The following is a 16,870-nucleotide window of genomic DNA, read 5'->3' on the forward strand; positions in this document are numbered from 1 at the left end:
AGAGAAGAAGAAGAAGAAGAAGAAGAAGAAGAGGAAGAGGAAGAGGAAGAGGAAGAGGAAGAGGAAGAGGAAGAGGAAGAGGAGGAGGAGGAGGAGGAGGAGAAAGAAGAAGAAGAGAAAGAAGAAAAAAGAAAAGAAAAATGAAATGAAATTAGGGGGAGGGCCTCAGTAATTTTTAAGATTTTACTCAATGCCTGGATATGGTGGCACTTTTAATTTCAGCCTTCAGGAGGCAGAGGGAGGTGGATCTCTGTGAGTTTGAGGCCAGCCTGGTCTACAGAGTGAGCTCCAGGCCAGCCAGAGACCCTGTATCAGAAAGACTGATTCCCTGGGATTAAGAAACTTGAGGACATAAAACTAGTGTTGGCCAATACAAACCTTCAGAATATTTTGCCATCAGACTTAAGCGTAGTCTCTGAGATACATCTTTAGCTGTGAGTTGGTCATTTTAGTTTTTAAAATCATGTGACCCTGTGATGATGAGATGTCAGACTCAGCTTGTATACCTTCTAGTGTTTCACTGCCCTGCGGTCAAGGAGTCTTCCCTGCTCTGTTGTTGTAAAGAGACACCATGACTACTTCATGCAAGGGAACATTGAATTGGGGGCTTACTCACAGTTTCAGAGGTTTGTCCACGATGATAGCGGGCATGGCACTGGACAGTAGCTGAGAGGGTGCTGTCTACTATATCAGATTGGGGCAGAGACTAGGGCCATACCTGCTAAACCGTCCACCAACTGGGAACCAAACGTTCAAATATATGACCTCTGTCTCATATCCTGTAGCTGGTGTTGGGGAATCCTGTGACTTCCCTCTCTGTTCCTCCACATGGGTGTCACCATTACTGTCAACTGCCATTCCGTTATTAATAAGATGGCAAATTTAAGGTTGCTGAAGCTTGAGTTTTGATAAAAGAAGTTCTTAAAATAGTCAAGCTTTGGCAGAAACTTAGGGAAACAAAGCAGTTTCTTACTAAGCTGATTGTGAACAAAATATTTTCTCTCCCTGTAATGAGAGAGATTCTTTGGATCAAATAGAAAATTTGTGAATATGTTTATCTGATATGACTGTAGCTCCTGAAGTAAACATAATATTATATGAGAATTACTTTTTAGTTGCCTATTCTGTAAAATTGAGTCTCACAACCCAAAGTTTGGACTTTTTTCAAAGCCTGTGTTTAATTTAGTGCATTAGTCAGTATTTTCCAGAGAGACAGAACCAATGAGAGAAAGGGGTAGGGCGGGCTGTGATAGGGATGGCTAACGGCATTATGGGAGTAGTGAGGTTTTACCTTGGGCCACCTGCACACTGAAGACCTGGGGAAGCTGGTAGCATGTCTCAGTGGGTCTGGGGACTTCAGAGTCAGAGAAGCTAATGCTGTAGAGCTGAGGTCACCGCCCTCGCAGCTCCAGAATTTGCCTTTGCTTTGCACTTAGTTTGTACAGGCCTTAAGCTGATGGGTTGACACCGCCATTGTGAAGGTGGGGTCTGTCACTCACTCACTGGCCTCCAAAGGCACCTGTACAGACACTCACAGCAGAAGTACGTTGCTGTCTATCCTTTAGCCACTCAAGTTACCGAGTATTAACCATGGCAGTCAAGAATGCTGTGAGTGGTGGATGGCCATAGTTTGCTGTGTTTGTCTCACATTTCAAATCTCTCTTTGCATATATGTTATCTGTGTGTCTTTACTATTAAGGACAACACAGCCAAGCATCATGCCATGCACTGCAGGCTCACACTTGGCAGTGGAAACAGGACAAGAAGTTGAAGAACAGTAAATCCCAATGTTAGCCTGTGGGCACCCCCCCCCCCAACCCAGCAGCTCTTGTGTAACCTCCCCTAGCAAATAGCCATACCTTTCTTTGGTGGGTTGTTTAGCTCTGTGGTGTCTGACCTCCTGACCTTCATTTTTGTGTGAATCTCAGATAGTGAATGGGAAAGCCTTTACTTCCTACCGTTTCTTTTTTCCTTCAGAAATACTGCCCAGGGTACCTCCATCCTGGAAGTGTCTCTTCTTAGTTCGGGATTTAGTGAAGGTGATAAATTTATGTGAGATTTATGTTTGTGTTCAGTTGTATATTTGTGTTCAGTTGTATCAATAGTAAATAAATAGTGAGCACACTGTCAGAAATACTTGATCTGCTCCTGGAATAATTTTATTATTATTATTATTATTATTATTATTATTATTATTATTATTATTATTATTATTATTATAAGATTTATGTATATGAGTACACTGTAGCTGTCTTCAGACACACAAGAGGGCATCAGTCCCATTACAGATGGTTGTGAGCCACCATGTGGTTGCTGGGAATTGTACTCAGGATCTCTGGAAGAGCAGTCTCAGTGCTCTTAACCACCGAGCCATCTCTCCAGCCCATCCTGGAGTTCTTAAAATGATGAAGCCCACAGCTCCAGAGCCTTGAGTCTGAGAAAAGGAAAGCCTGTGGCTAGTTCTCTCCCTCTGCAGAATAGTAACAGCTTCCATAGGAATGGACCCAGTTTCCCAGCCTGCGAGGGAGGGCACAGAACGCTGAGGCTGCATGTTATTTGCAGAGTTGGAGCTTAGGGCATTATAACAAGGCTTCAGACCCAGGGAGTTTGTGGTAAGCCACATGATTCCTGAGTTTATTTTTTGGTTTTAATTTTTGGTGATTTTGAGCAAGTTGTTAACTTAAAAGGAATAGGAATCAGAGGAGTCCTTCCCATAATTAATGTCCAGCAGCCCACAGTGTACTGTGGCCTTTGTCCTGAGAGCTCCTGCTGCAGCAGCAGACAGTGTCCTCCAGAGAAGATGTAACCCTTCGGATGGTAACACTAAGTAAAGCCAGTGAACACACACACTGTAGTTCCATCTTGTGTGGTGGCCCTGGTCTGTGGGAGAAATATAGTTATAAACAGAGGGAGAGGTCCTAGAGATCGATTGACGACCTTCCATCCCTTCACTTTTTCTTTCATTTGACTCTACCTTTGTTTTGCTGTCTTTGTGAAGTATTTATGTTTTTGATGCAATACTGCCGCCCCCTGGCCAATGGGCAGGACTGCATCAGGTGCTCCAGCAGCTTTTTCAGAGTTGCAGGTCTACTTATAAGCAAGCCAGAGTAGGTGTTTTGTTTTGTTACATGGAATCAGTGGGCATGTGTGTGTCAGTTGGTAACTAGTAATGTAGAAATAGCACATCTAACTAACTAACGGGTTTCCAGAATATCTCTGGCCAGGTTCAGTGAAAAATAATTTACAGCTGCCAGTCATTGAATCCAAAAAGTCTTCTGATGAGTTCATGTTTTCACGAATCTTACAAGTGTTGCAGAAATGTGTAGATGCTTAAATATTGGAGCCTGGTTGAGGGAGCGGCTGGTCACCTGACTTCCCAGCTGCTCTGGGAAGTCCTCATCATAGTGAGCCTGTAAAGGTCTGCCGGAGGTCAGCGCCACCCCTTACACAGAGCTCTCAGGATCTGCAGGGAGAACGGCTCCACTATCTCCACACAGGTCCCTGAGAGATGATGGGCCTTTCCTTAAACAGTCACCTGCTTTCAGAGGCTCTCTTTCCAGTCTTACAAGTTCTTTAAATTATTCTCATTTTCCAGGACAAAAAGAACCTCAGAATCTTAGAAAGTGACCAGAGTCACACATACATGGTTGTGACTTTGGGAGTTCATGGTGACAGGCTTTCCTGTGTTGTCTAGTGAACTGTGTCCTTTATTCCACAGTGCTTGGACCAGTTTTCATGTGATCATTCTGGCTGTTGTTTTTTGTTTTGTTGGTGCTTATACCCTAAATAAAACAGATAAAAATCTTTTAGGTCTCTGTTTTTCAAGTACTTTGACTTCATTTTGTCCACACACACACATAGTCAGCAATGCTTAAAGACATTTTTCCTACCGTAACGTAGGGAAGGTGCAGCATTTAACAGTTGCAAGGGGACGGAGTCATCAGGCATGTGTCAATGCTGCAAAGGTGGTGAGCTTGTGACTGTCTCGGTCATGTTGTTAATTTTCTCACCGTGGGATAACATGGGACAAGTGTTTCTCCTGGGTCTGGGCAAATTAAGCCTTATGCGAGGTGCGTGTGGTGTGGTCACGTGGTCTGTTCTTTGGGTGCTTCAGCTGCACTTTCCATGCCTTTCCATCCTACTGTGAGGACCTGTGTCTGTGGTCATAGGTGAGTTACAAACAAACAAGGTCCAGTTGTCAGGCAGCCGCTAGGGTTCAACTTCTTCTCATCATGAGCATGGAGTGTTCTGTGCTGCATGCTGGTACCCACTTCATCTGACTCTCTGGTCTCTACTTTTGCTGAGAAAGAGCCCCTCCCGTCTTCCCCCATGGTCTCCTGCAGAAGGGGGCTCCTCCTTTCTTTGAACAATGACTTCAGCACTTTTTCTGTGACCTTCTCATACTGTTTGTCGTCAATGTTTCTTCTGTAGAATAAACAGTACAGACTAATTTTTTTCCTTTAAACTTTTAAGTGTAAAAATATGAATGCTAAAACCCAAGGCCTATACATAGTGCCTATTTGTGTGCATGGTCTGTTTAATGTGAGCCGATGGGCAATGCCCTTTTTCTGTAGCCATGCTTGTTTAATAGTTGATGCAAAGAATCGTGGGGTGTGTGGTATGTACTGTGGGACAGCACTCTACATTCTCAGTTATGTTGACATTTAAGGTGGTTCTTTGCCTACGCTTGCTGGTCCTGTAATGCAGACTAGATTGGTCCCTTCAGTAAACCAAGATATGTCTTCCTTTATTAATGATGGTCCCTGGTGTACTTCAGAATTCAGCTGTCTTCTTAACAAATATGAGGCATTTTTTGAGCTTTGGCCGCTATACTTGTGGCCATTGAGCTTCTGCGAAGTTAGAAGCTGTCAAGAGGGACATTAACTCAGGTAGCATGAAACAGAAGGGCTCCCTGGGTTGAGCTGTCTCACAACCTAACATACAAGTAGTTGATTCCAGACTGTACCATGTAGCCTTCAAACAGAAGAGGCAATGGCCACTGTCTTAGCTACTGATTGAGCAGAAGACAGAGCTAACTATGATATGCTTAGTTCTCGTACAGACGTTTCCAGGACAATGATGGACATGAGGAGCTTCGCTTTTGTTTTTGTTTTTGTTTTTGTTTTTTTTTTACCAGTGGTAATGCATAAACTGTTCTGTTCTCAGGATCAGAGATAAATGAGGCAGGTCTATTGTTGGGTGTACATTATCATCAACACCTATTATCTGTGGTGCGCTTCGTCATTTCAGCATGCAGCAGTGACTTCCATACAGTTCTGTGGCCCACAGTGAAGGGAGAATTTGAGACAGTTTGTGACAGGCAAACCTTGGAGGGGAAGAGACTGTCAGGTGTCTCAGGGTAAGGTCTTTCAAGCTTGTTACTCTTAATATACCTCAGTAATGTGCTCTGGCTATTATTATTTACCAAAATGGTTAAGGATTGAGGTAGAAGTACGTTCTAATGTAGTGATCTACATTGCCACTAAGGGAAAATGTAACAATGAATTAGTCACACTGAGAAGCTTTAAGATCTAGGTCTCTTGTCTCTGAGATCAGCAGTGGCAGGGTTCCAGCAAGGTTCCGATCTGAGGGCTGCAGTGCCTTGGGCCAGGGATTCTGCTGTTAGTCCTGTTTCCTGCTGCCTGCCTGTCCACTGTTACAGGGCTTTTGGTCGTAGGTATGATGTGCACTTGCACACACCTGAAACTTGTTCCTAATGCTGTTAGATTTTCCTTTTCAGAGTAAGAGGGACCATCTACTCATGAACGTCAAATGGTACTACCGTCAGTCTGAAGTTCCAGATTCTGTCTATCAGCATTTGGTTCAGGATCGGCATAATGAAAATGGTACGTATGCCCCTGTGATGATTTACTTGTAAATCATAGCTTTGGTTCTCTTTAAAAACATCAGTTAAATGGATATTACTTCTGGTATAATTTCTCTCAAAAGAACTTGCAATAAAGAACATTGCTGGATCCCCTCTCCCTTGCTTTTGCATTATTTTTCATTTTTCCTAAAAACAAACAGCAAAAGAGAGGCCTGGAGGTATGCATAGCTCATTTATTGATAAAGTCCTTTACTCTTATAGAGGATCCATGTTCAGTTCCCAGCACCCACATCAGTCAGCCCACAGCAACCTATAACTGCAGTTACAGGGGATCCAATGACTGTAGCCTACATGGATGCTCAGTGCACACAACACACACACATACATACAGATATATAATTTCTAAATCTTTAAGAAAATACCAAAACGCCGGACGTGGTGGCGCACGCCTTTAATCCCAACTCTTGGGAGGCAGAGGCAGGCGGACTTCTGAGTTTGAGATCTACAGAGTGAGTTCCAGGATAGCCAAGGCTATACAGAGAAACCCTGTCTCGAACCCCCCCCCCCAAAAAAAAAAAAAAAAAAAAAAAAAAAAAAACAACAAAAAAAAAAAAAAAAAAGAAAAGAAAATACCAAAACAAAAATATTGAGGGGAAAAAAAACCTCTAAGCACATGGTAATGCAATTTTTTTAAAAAAATAGCAATAATATAATTCTTTAAGCTCCTGTATTTGACCTAGTGATAGACAGTATTTAAAACCTTGTGAGGGTGTATTCCTTGTTTTACCAGGAGCTTGTTTTACTGAATTTCTCCATGTCCCAGGCAGAGAGGGTTCTCATATGTTCTGTCTATGTAACACTTTGGAATGTGGGTTCGTAGCTGCCTTTCAGAATAGGACAGAGGCCTCTGGCGGCTGATCCCCTCCCTTTCTTATGGTGCTCTTGTTGGCTCCAGGCCTATGACACAGAAGCTCCATAGAAATGTACTGAGTGCTACAGTTATGCACATGTATGGTAGTGGGTTTTTTGTTTTTTGTTGTTGTTGTTGTTGTTGTTTTGGGTTTTTTTTTTTTTTTTTTTTTGGAAATAGGTTCTTGAGAGGAGCCTCATGCTTCTGGAGCTGTGTGAAGCGGTTTGTCCTGGCATTCTGCATAAAGAGGTTGAATTTAGAGAGGTGCCTAGAGCAACCTTAGGATAGGTTAAATTGTTGGCTTTCAAGCCTGACGACTGAAGTTCAGTTTCCAAACCCATGATGGAAAGAAAGAACTGACTCCCACAAGTTGTCCTCTGACCTCCATACACATTGCTGTGGAATATGCTTACCCGAATATAAGCATATACACATGTACATGCGCATATGATAAAACATTAAAACTAAGAAGTTGTTTCTTAAAAAACAAAAAAAAAATTTAACAGGTTACTGGATGTGGCAATGGACTTCTCTTTTTTTCCTTCTTCCCTTCCTTCCCTTCCTTCTTCCCTTCCTTCCCTTCCTTCTTCCCTTCCTTCCCTTCCTTCCCCTCCTTCCCTTTCCTTCCCTTTCCTTCCCTTTCCTTCCCCTTCCTTCCCCTTCCTTCCCCTTCCTTCCCCTTCCTTCCCCTTCCTTCCCCTTCCTTCCCTTCTCCTTCTCCTCCTTCTCCTTCTCCTCCTCCTCCTCCTCCTCCTCCTCCTCCTCCTTTTCCTTCCTTCCTTCCTTCCTTCCTTCCTTCCTTCCTTCCTTCCTTCCTTCCTTATGTGCTCACGGAGACCCTCAAGTGGACTTGGTGAAAGATGTAGTGAACAGTCTGAGCCATCAGAGCCGAGCGAGCACTTATGTTCCTCTGCCATTCCTGCTCCGCATCCCCTCCCTGTCGGATGGATGTACTTTGATAATAACCAGGCTGTGTTATTTGTCTTTAGTAGGAGGTAAACTTGAGGATAAAGTTTTGTAAAAATTTTCTCCTTGTTTTGGGAAACTATTTGAATACCTTCTTAATTAATTAACCAATTTCTTTTGTTGGTAGACTCTGGAAGAGAGCTTGTCATCACAGATCCAGTTATCAAGAACCGGGAGCTCTTCATTTCTGATTATGTTGACACCTACCATGCTGCTGCCCTGAGGTAAGAATGCGGCCGAGGGAGTCTGGAGGGCAGGAGTGACTCTACTCTGATCTGTGGTCATCATTGTGGCCAAGCAGACAACTCATGGTCTTGGCAAGCTACCACTCCTCTGTTTCCTCAGGTTATTGAAGTTCCAGAGATTGTCTAACCCTACTTTACCTCTCCTATATTTCAGAGTATTTTTTGCTAAAGTTTTTGGGTGAAATACCCTGAAGTTTTCCAGTTACCTTTGTAAAAAATCAAGCCCAAGTGCTACAAAAGATGGGGGGGGGGAGGGACAGATAAAGAAAATGTTAAATATAAGAAACCCTAAGAAAGCACAGCAGTTAGTTTTTAATACCTCCTCTTCCAGTTTTCTTATGTCTGAACATTTGTACTAAAAAGCATGCTAAAGAGTAGTGGAATGTATTGAAGATACAGACTGAGGCAGGAGGGGACTTTGCATCCGATTAAAAGTAGGTGTGCCCTTCTGTTCTGTCCTGTGTGCTCTCTCCAGAGCAGGGCAGGGTCTGTCCCTTTGCATATGCTGTGTCTACATGTGCCAGGATCCATGCCTTGCACATGCTGTGTCTACATGTCTGACTGGTTTGGGGCCTCTTACATGATATAACATAACAAGTCTAGTAGCTGTGCGTTTGGGTTTTATTGCTGTGAGAGACACCATGATTAAAGCAACATTTAATTGGGGCTGACCTACAGTTTCAGAGGTTTAGTCCATTATTATCATGGCAGGAAGCACGGTAGCATGCAGGCAGACATGGTGCTTGAGAAGGAGCTGAGAGTTCTACATCTTGATCTGAAGGCAGCAGAAAGAGGGCTGTGTATCATACTGGACGTAGCTTGAACATATATAAGACCTCAAACCCAACTTCCCCAATAACACACTTCCTCCAATAAGGCTATTCCTGCTTATAGTGCCACTCCCTCTGGGCCAAATGTTCAAAGACACGAGGCTGTTGGAGCCAAACCTATTCAAATCCACAGTAGCCAACATCACAACAAAACCCCTAGTTTCCTCCTTCCTTCCTTGCCTTTTTTTTTTCTTTCTTTCTTTCATTCGACAGAATTTGAGTATAATAAAAGCCATTTAAGCTTGCTGGCTTTAGCTTAACTACTTAGTGAGATGCTGTCGCATGTTCAGTGATAGAGCCAGTGTCTCCTTTGCAAAGCTACAGAGTGGATCCGGTGACTTTAGGCAGAAGGCTGGGGCATTTATTTAAGACTGTGTTTGTAAGCATTGGGTCTCAGATTATATGCCATTATGGCCTTTGTCTCAACTGTTCATTTATCATAGTCATTGTGGGGCAAATACATAGATAACAGATAAATAAATGAGTTGGCTAAGGTCCAGTTGAGCCTTTTTAAAAATGGAAATGAATTGTTTTATTTTAATTTCACTTCTCAGTGAGTTTTTTTTCCTACCTTTTTTTTTCTTTTTCTTTTTAACTATTTAAAGATGTAAAATTGGCCGGGCAGTGGTGGCTCACGCCTTTAATTCTAGCACTTGGGAGGCAGAGGCAGGCAGATTTCTGAGCTTGAGGTCGACCTGGTCTACAGAGTGAGTTCCAGGACAGCCAGGCTACACAGAGAAACCCTGTCTCGGAAGAAAAGGGGAAAAAAAAAAAGATGTAAAATTGTTCTCTTGTACTATGTAAAAACTAGCAGTGGGGCCATGTCTTGTTGGTCTGTGGTGTGCTAAGCTCTGTCATAGGAAGGAATGGATGTGTTAGAGTTGACTGTCTACCGGGCTTTCACAACATTTCCAGAATGTCTGTGGTGCTTTATAAGCTTTTCCCAAATTCCCACAAGCTTTTGTCTATCCTTTTGAAGGTGGGTTCCCAGGCTTTAATTAAGCCTACATGCTACCAAAGCCAGTTAATGAGGGTTGACTTAGGGTGATGAAACAAGTGGTTAATGCAGAGCAGCTAGCCTAGTTAGTGGCTGTCCTGATGGACCTTCTGTTCTTTCCAGCTTCTCACTGGTTGGTCATGGTTTTAAAGAACTTCAAGTTCTACTTAAGGAAATAGTGAAAGGTGTAACTGGTTGTCCAGTGTGTTTTGACAGAACTGCTTAAAATGAATATATTTGGGTATTTTTAACGCTATTCAGATTTGATAATAATGCTCATCTAATTTTTAGCATTTTTAGAAGAACTGTGTAGTAGCTGGACACAGATAAATGTGGAGCACTGTAGACTTGCAGTGCTCCTTCTGGGTCACTCTAGACTTGCAGTGCTCCTTCTGGGTCACTCTAGACTTGCATTGCTTCTTCTGGGTCACTCTAGACTTGTAGTGCTCCTTCTGAGTCACTCTAGACTTGCAGTGCTCTTTCTGGGTCACTTTAGACTTGTAGTGCTCCTCTGGGTCACTTTAGACCTGCAGTGCTCCTTCTGGGTCACTCTAGACTTTTAGTGCTCCTTCTGGGTCACTCTAGGCTTGCAGTGCTCCTTGTGGGCATGAGAAGCGTTAGCCACTGCCCTGGCCCAGGTATCTGACTAGAATCTTTACTGACTGTCGTGTCTTAATCCTTTTGTTATATTATCTTAGAGGTTGTACAAAGGGCTGTAGAGATGGCTCAGCAGTTAAGAGCACTGACTGCTTTTCTAGAGGTCCTTAGTTCAATTCCCAGCAATCACATGGTGGTTCATAACCATCTGTAATGGGATCTGATGCTTTCTCTTGGTGTGTCTGAAGACAGCTACAGTATACCTATACATAAAATAAATAAATACTTTTAAAAAGAATTTGTTTTAAAAAAATGTTATTAAAAACAGTAGTAAGTCTAGTACGAAACCATCTCCATTTTTTTCTTAAATGATTTATTTTTGAGATTGAATGTATTATCTCACATCCCTTTCCTTCCTCCAAGCCCTCCCATAAGATATTTTTCTCCTTTCTCTTTTTTCAAATTCATGACCTTTTTTCATTAATTATTGTAACATAAAGATGCACGTTATATATTCCTAAGTATGTAAGTCCATCCCGGTCTGTCTGTATATTGTTACTTGTATGTACTGTTACTTGTATGTATGTTTCCAGGTCATCCACCCTGGTCTGTCTATGTACTGTTACTTGTGTGTATGTTTTCAGTGTAGTTCTAGCCTCTCATTGAGGAAAATTCTCCAATTTCCTTTTATTTGGCCTAAATGATGTATTTCTGGGTGACCGGGTGACTGGATGACAAGTGCTCACTGTGTTGCTCTGTGGTCTGGCCTGGTCGATCTTGTTGAAACCCTGGCATTTGCCAGCATCTGATGCCCAGTGTGTGGCTCTAACCTTGCTCTCTGCAATAGTATCTCACCACGGAAAGTTTTGGAGTGTTTCTGTGGTTACCTTCCATCAAACAGGATGTGGCAGAACCCTATTAATCGTCATTTATTCCTTTTTTCTTCTCCAGAGTTAGGGTCCTTTAGCTTAAACTTTTGATGAGTGAGACGTGATGGTTGAGGCTTCAGCGTGTTCTGTCCATTTCTCTTTTTATAGCTTACCCACAGGGAAGGGCACTTCTTTTTTCTCACATGTAAACCAGTGCTGCTACTATAGATAAATTCAATTCTGAAGGGGACATAAGTAAACCAGTTCATGGGCACATGAAAGGGGATCAAATGAGTATAACGGAGAAACCAGAGGAAAGAAAGGAAAAGCGAAAGGCTCATGGTCTTGGCTCTCAGCACCATTCTTTCAAAGATCAAAGGACTCCGGTACATGGAGTCCTGCGGCGCGCAGCCATTGACTGGGCTCTGCCGTCCCATTCACTTGTGAGGACGCTGATGTCTATATTTTTCTTTCAAGCTGGTGCTAGAGTTGGGTTATAAAAGAGAAGGAGAGCTTTGTCCTTTAGTCAGTGTGAATCAAAAGGAAAACAGAATTCCTCTGTGGGTTTTGCTTTGTAAATTGTGACATCTTAGCTTTTCCTTACCCAAAAGACATTCATTCTCGTCTGGGCTGTATTGAGCAGTGTGTGCTGAGCAAAGTAACTGCTCTGGGGCCTGCTTTGGACCCTTGGCCTTAGCCAGCCCCATCTTTACCTTTCTGGTAAATTTCAAGTTTCCTTAATTCATGACCCCTCCTCACCGCTGCCATCACAGAAGCCGGCATTTGATTGGTGTTATGCTGTTGCCTAGGTAGCATTTTTGGTTGACATTGTGACGTAACAGTGGAAAGTGCCAGATTCAAACAAGGTGACTTCAGCTGAATCCTGCTGCGACATAGCTTTGTGACAGAATCAAATTTGTTGATTTTTGAGTCATTCTTTTGACACTTACTCTGAGTCATGTGGCCTAGCAGCAGCGTCATAACTTGAACATACATCTTTTGGCCTAACATCCACCCCAGCAGGCATGTGGAAAGCACTCACAGAGGTCTCATTGGTTGCCTTACTAATTTCTTTTTCAGTTACTGAATTTCAGTAAGGTCTATAAAAATTAGTGTTCAAGAAAGGAAATCTTATAATAGTTATTTGTGGTACTGATGATAATCATTATCCATGGATTTTGTTTCTTGTCATCCAGTAGGTGGCTTGATTGGGTATTCACATGTCTTTGGTACAGGGAGCTAAACTTAGCCCTAGGAGCTGTCTGGCAAAGGTCCAGGCACAAGTGAGCCCACATGCCCATCTCTTGCAGTTGGCTCGTTGTGTTGCTTTCTCCTTTAGAATGACTCTTTGTCCGTGATGTCTGGAGTGGCTGCTCTGTGACTGAGAATTGTGACTGGGAGAGTGAGCTACAATAATAGTGTCCTGACAGGAGGACAGTATGGGAGGTCACAGGTGGCCCTTGACTTGATGACTGGGTTTCAGCTTGCTCACTCTCTGCTTCATATTTCTAGTAGTTACAAGGGGGAAAAAAACCAAAACCATCGTAAGGTAGTTCAGGCTACATGTTACCGTCTTACCTAGGGATTCATATTTCAGAAAGGTAGCTTAGGGGTAAAATTTCTAAAGTTCATGGTGGCCCTTGACCAAATTATTCAGAGCTTCCAATTTTCATCGGGTTCATCCTGCATTAATTTACCTCCTTGTTTTGCTGTGAGCAGCTGCCATTATATTTATGGGTTAAAACAGATTAATTACCTCTGTAGAGAATCCTTTAAGAAGCTTTATGTATTTGCAGAGTTCTGTCTCTTTTCAGCTTAAGCTTCACTTTTTTGGACTTAGGACATTCTTTTTTTTTTTTTTTTTTTTTTTTTTGGTTTTTCTAGACAGGGTTTCTCTGTGTAGCCCTGGCTGTCCTGGAACTCACTCTGTAGACCAGGCTGGTCTCGAACTCAAAAATCCATCTACCTCTGCGCCACCATGCCCTGCTGACTTAGACCATTCTTATTGTTTTGTCCACATGTGGTAGTGTGTGTTGGACAGCTTGTCTTGTTCTTGTCTTGGTCCACACAATGTTTAGCACCTTTTTGCCCTGCTAGCAGTTAAGGTCTCTTCATTCTAAGTTTTACTGTTGGTTCCAGTGTTGCTTTTCCATAAGAGTCTTGTGATATGAGCCAAGTGATTGCAGTGTGTTAATCAGCTGATTGAGAAAGGCCATGCTTGGTGACTTTTCTATCTACAGTCTATTTTTCTGTTTGTTTTATAGTGAGTTATATATGCTTAGTGGGGTTGGAACTTTGTTTTGCATAGCTTTCATTAATTCTTTCCTAAGCACTGATATTAAACTTGTCAAACTTTGAACTCTGGGTAATAGTGTACAACCTTTTTTCTGTATTCTGTCACTTATTTTTTGTTTAAAAAAAAATAGCTCCTTTTATGTGCATTGGTGTTTTGTTTCTGTATAAGGGTGTAAGATCCTCTCAAATTGAAATTGCAGACAGTTATGAGCTGTCATTTGGGTGCTGGGAATTGAACTAGGGTACTCTGGAAGATCAGCCAGTATTCTTAAGCGCTGAGCCATCTCTCTAGCCTTACTTTGTCACACCCTTAAAAGTTGCTTGTATTTTAAATCATAAGACAAAAATGTCTATATGATTACATTTCAATAAATTAGTAGCTTACCCTGAAAAACAAAAGAATACAAGTCCTCTATACTCAGAAATATAATACTTCTCTTAAAACAACTTTTGATATAAGGGGAAGTAAAGCTAAAACAAAAGAAGTTTGTAAAAATAAAAATGCCATATATTCTTGGCCTACATTTTGGAAATGATCAAAGAAAAATTAGTTGCACTAAATATATGATTAAAATTTTTCTTAAATTAAAAATCATTTTTAATGAAAGAAATTCCCAGCTTATAACAACAAATAAACAAAAAAAAACGAATCTAAAGAATGTCCTGGCTTTTGTCCTGGTTGACTAGAGAAGGATTTAAGTCAGTCATGATAAGGGATCTGGGTGCAAGCAGGGTTTCTGCACTGCCTGGAGTTAAGAGTGTTGGTCCTGGGCACTGTGCTGATTTCTGTGTATATTGTCACACCAAGAAAAACCACAGTGTAAACTACACACAGCCACGTCCTGAAGTACACAAGTCATAACATCAAGATGGAATTCTGAAAATACCCATAGACTCCAGCTGGAAACTGAGAAAATTTTTCAAAACAATTCTCCACTTTAACCTGGTGGCCTAAAATAGAAACGACTCTCTTTTGAGGTCCTCTGTTGTCTTCGTTATTGAGGAAGGCTATCAGCAGCTCTCTGCAGACATGCTGCTGTGAATCCTGTGCTCCCCACTCATGTGACTCCTTTTGCTTTGCATATTCTCCAGGTATGTGATGACTTTCCCAGTTGTTGATCATTAAAGGAATCAGTTTCTAGGTCATGATTTTTATTTGTCTCTCTCCCTTGTGTTATGGAAGGCTCTGTCTTCACTGTTTGTCCTTTAGCATGTGACCTTACTGGACTGTCTTCAGAGTGTAGCCCAGAGCGTACCACCATCTCTGCACGCCCCACTGAAGGATTACTGATTCTTTCCTCCTGGTTTTTAAGGACAGTTTTTCTCTATATACATCGTGTTTGCAGTCCTCCTGGCTCAGCCTCCCTGGTGCTAGGAGTGTAACTATATGCTATGCTAGAAAGTTCTGAATCCAGATATTTCAACCAGATGGAAAAGATGGCAGTTTTCTATTTAACACTCAGCCCTTCTCATCCATCCCACTAAACACTGGGAGTACCTTGCTTTGGAGATAGAACATGGTCTTGTCCAAACTCTGCAGTGAGTGTGTGTGTGTGTGTGTGTGTGTGTGTGTGTGTGTGAACACTGAACAGCATGCCACTTCTATCATTTGCCTTGAGTTTCTAGTGCCTGGACATGGATCTACTTTTGTTGATGGTCACACCTAGAGATGTTGCTATTCTCCTCTGCGGTACTTACAGGGCTTACTGAAGCAAGCATTAGACAAAACAAAAATTGCCAATGAAGCGTGAACACTGTATTTTTTTAGATATTCTAGATTTAATCATGTACTTCCCTCACCCCACCCCACTCCCTGTGCCTTTGTGGGTTGCAAAGTAATATGTTTTATTTTTTTCCACAGAGGGAAGTGTAACATCTCCCATTTTTCTGACATATTTGCTGCTCGAGAGTTTAAAGCCCGAGTGGACTCATTTTTCTACATATTAGGCTACAACCCTGAGACAAGGTAAGTCAGTCACTTATGCCTGCTTGCTTTCTCACCCACGTGTGTGTGCTTATGCATTTACACAACTGTGCTTAAGCTAGCAAGATGCCAAACAGTGACTCAGTGCTTCTGGGTCAGCTTGTGCCTTTGTGGTTAGTGCAGCTCATTGTTCGTATGGAAAGGAGGGCAGAGAGAGGAGGGAGAAGGACAGACCGGGGCGTCCGCCTGTGCTGTCAGCTGACTGGGAGAGCATTTCCTTGATGCAGACTTTGTCAACCTTCCAGAGTCAGTTTGGAAACTTAGATACTTGTTCAGTTCGCTTCATGTAATGAAATCCAGAAATACTGACAAAGATCTGGTGAGACTAGGGTGGGAAATGGACAGCACCCTGTTGTGGCCATCTTGGTAAGGTGCACACTCGCAACAGAACAATGATTTATTTATTTCATGTGTGTGAGCACACTGTCACTGTCTTCAGACACACCAGGAGAGGGCATCGGATCCCCATTATACATGGTTGTGAGCCACCATGTGCTTGCTGGGAATTGAACTCAGGATTTGTGGAAGAGCAGTCAGTACTTGGCTGAGCCCTCTCTCTAGCCCCAGAACAATTACTTAAACAAAGGTCAGTGTGGCTACAAGAGATGTACTTCACCAACAAAGACACACAGCCTAAAATAGAAGATGGGCCTGTGCCTGGTCAGCCTTAACTGAAGCTTGACTTCAGTCATCTTAAAGGAGAGCCTCAGTTGAGGAATTACCTGGGTCAGATTGGCCTGTGGAGGGTTGACTTGGTGACTGCTCTTCATCCTCGAGGATCCAGTTTATTGTGGGGAGCAACATTTCCCGGGCAGATGATCTTCTGATGTATAAAAATGCCAGATAAAGGAATAGATAGCTCAGCAGTCAAGAATGCTTGCTTTGGCCAGGTGTGGTGGCGCACGCCTTTAATCCTAGCACTTGGGAGGCAGAGGCAGGTGAATTTCTGAATTCAAGGCCAGCCTGGTCTACAGAGTGAGTTCTAGGACAGCCAAGGCTATACACAGAAACCCTGTCTCAAAAAAAGGGGGAAAAAAGTTTGCTGTGCTTACCAGGGACTACATTCATTTCTCAGCAACCACATTGTGGCTCACAACCATGTATGACATCCTCTGTACACACATTTGACACACAAACTCACCAAGGAAAACACAAGTACACATAAAATTAATTTAAAAGTCTACATAAATCTTTGAGAGAGAGAGAGAGAGAGAGAGAGAGAGAGAGAGAGAGAGAGAGAGAGAGAGAGCGAGAGCACACTAGCTAGGAAGAAGAGATGGCGTCACTGGGTAGTAACAAAGGGACCAAGGCTTTAGGAGACTGGTCTGGAAATCAAAGAGTTCTACCTAC

General features: G+C 42.5%; 1 protein-coding gene across 9 annotated transcripts in view; it reads left to right on the top strand.

The window, feature by feature from the left end:
* The window catches only part of Rere (arginine-glutamic acid dipeptide repeats), a 330,953-nt gene that overhangs the window by 177,343 nt on the left and 136,740 nt on the right, over nt 1-16,870 (top strand). For all 9 annotated transcript variants that reach the window (XM_029540314.1, XM_029540318.1, XM_029540316.1 and 6 more), the window contains 3 exons: nt 5,741-5,846; nt 7,831-7,927; nt 15,398-15,502. In XM_029540314.1, the coding sequence (XP_029396174.1) occupies nt 5,741-5,846; nt 7,831-7,927; nt 15,398-15,502 (308 nt within the window). The remainder of the gene's footprint in view (nt 1-5,740; nt 5,847-7,830; nt 7,928-15,397; nt 15,503-16,870) is intronic.

This window comes from Mus pahari, chromosome 6, assembly GCF_900095145.1.
Source record: "Mus pahari chromosome 6, PAHARI_EIJ_v1.1, whole genome shotgun sequence".
NCBI classification, from domain to species: Eukaryota; Metazoa; Chordata; class Mammalia; order Rodentia; family Muridae; genus Mus; species Mus pahari.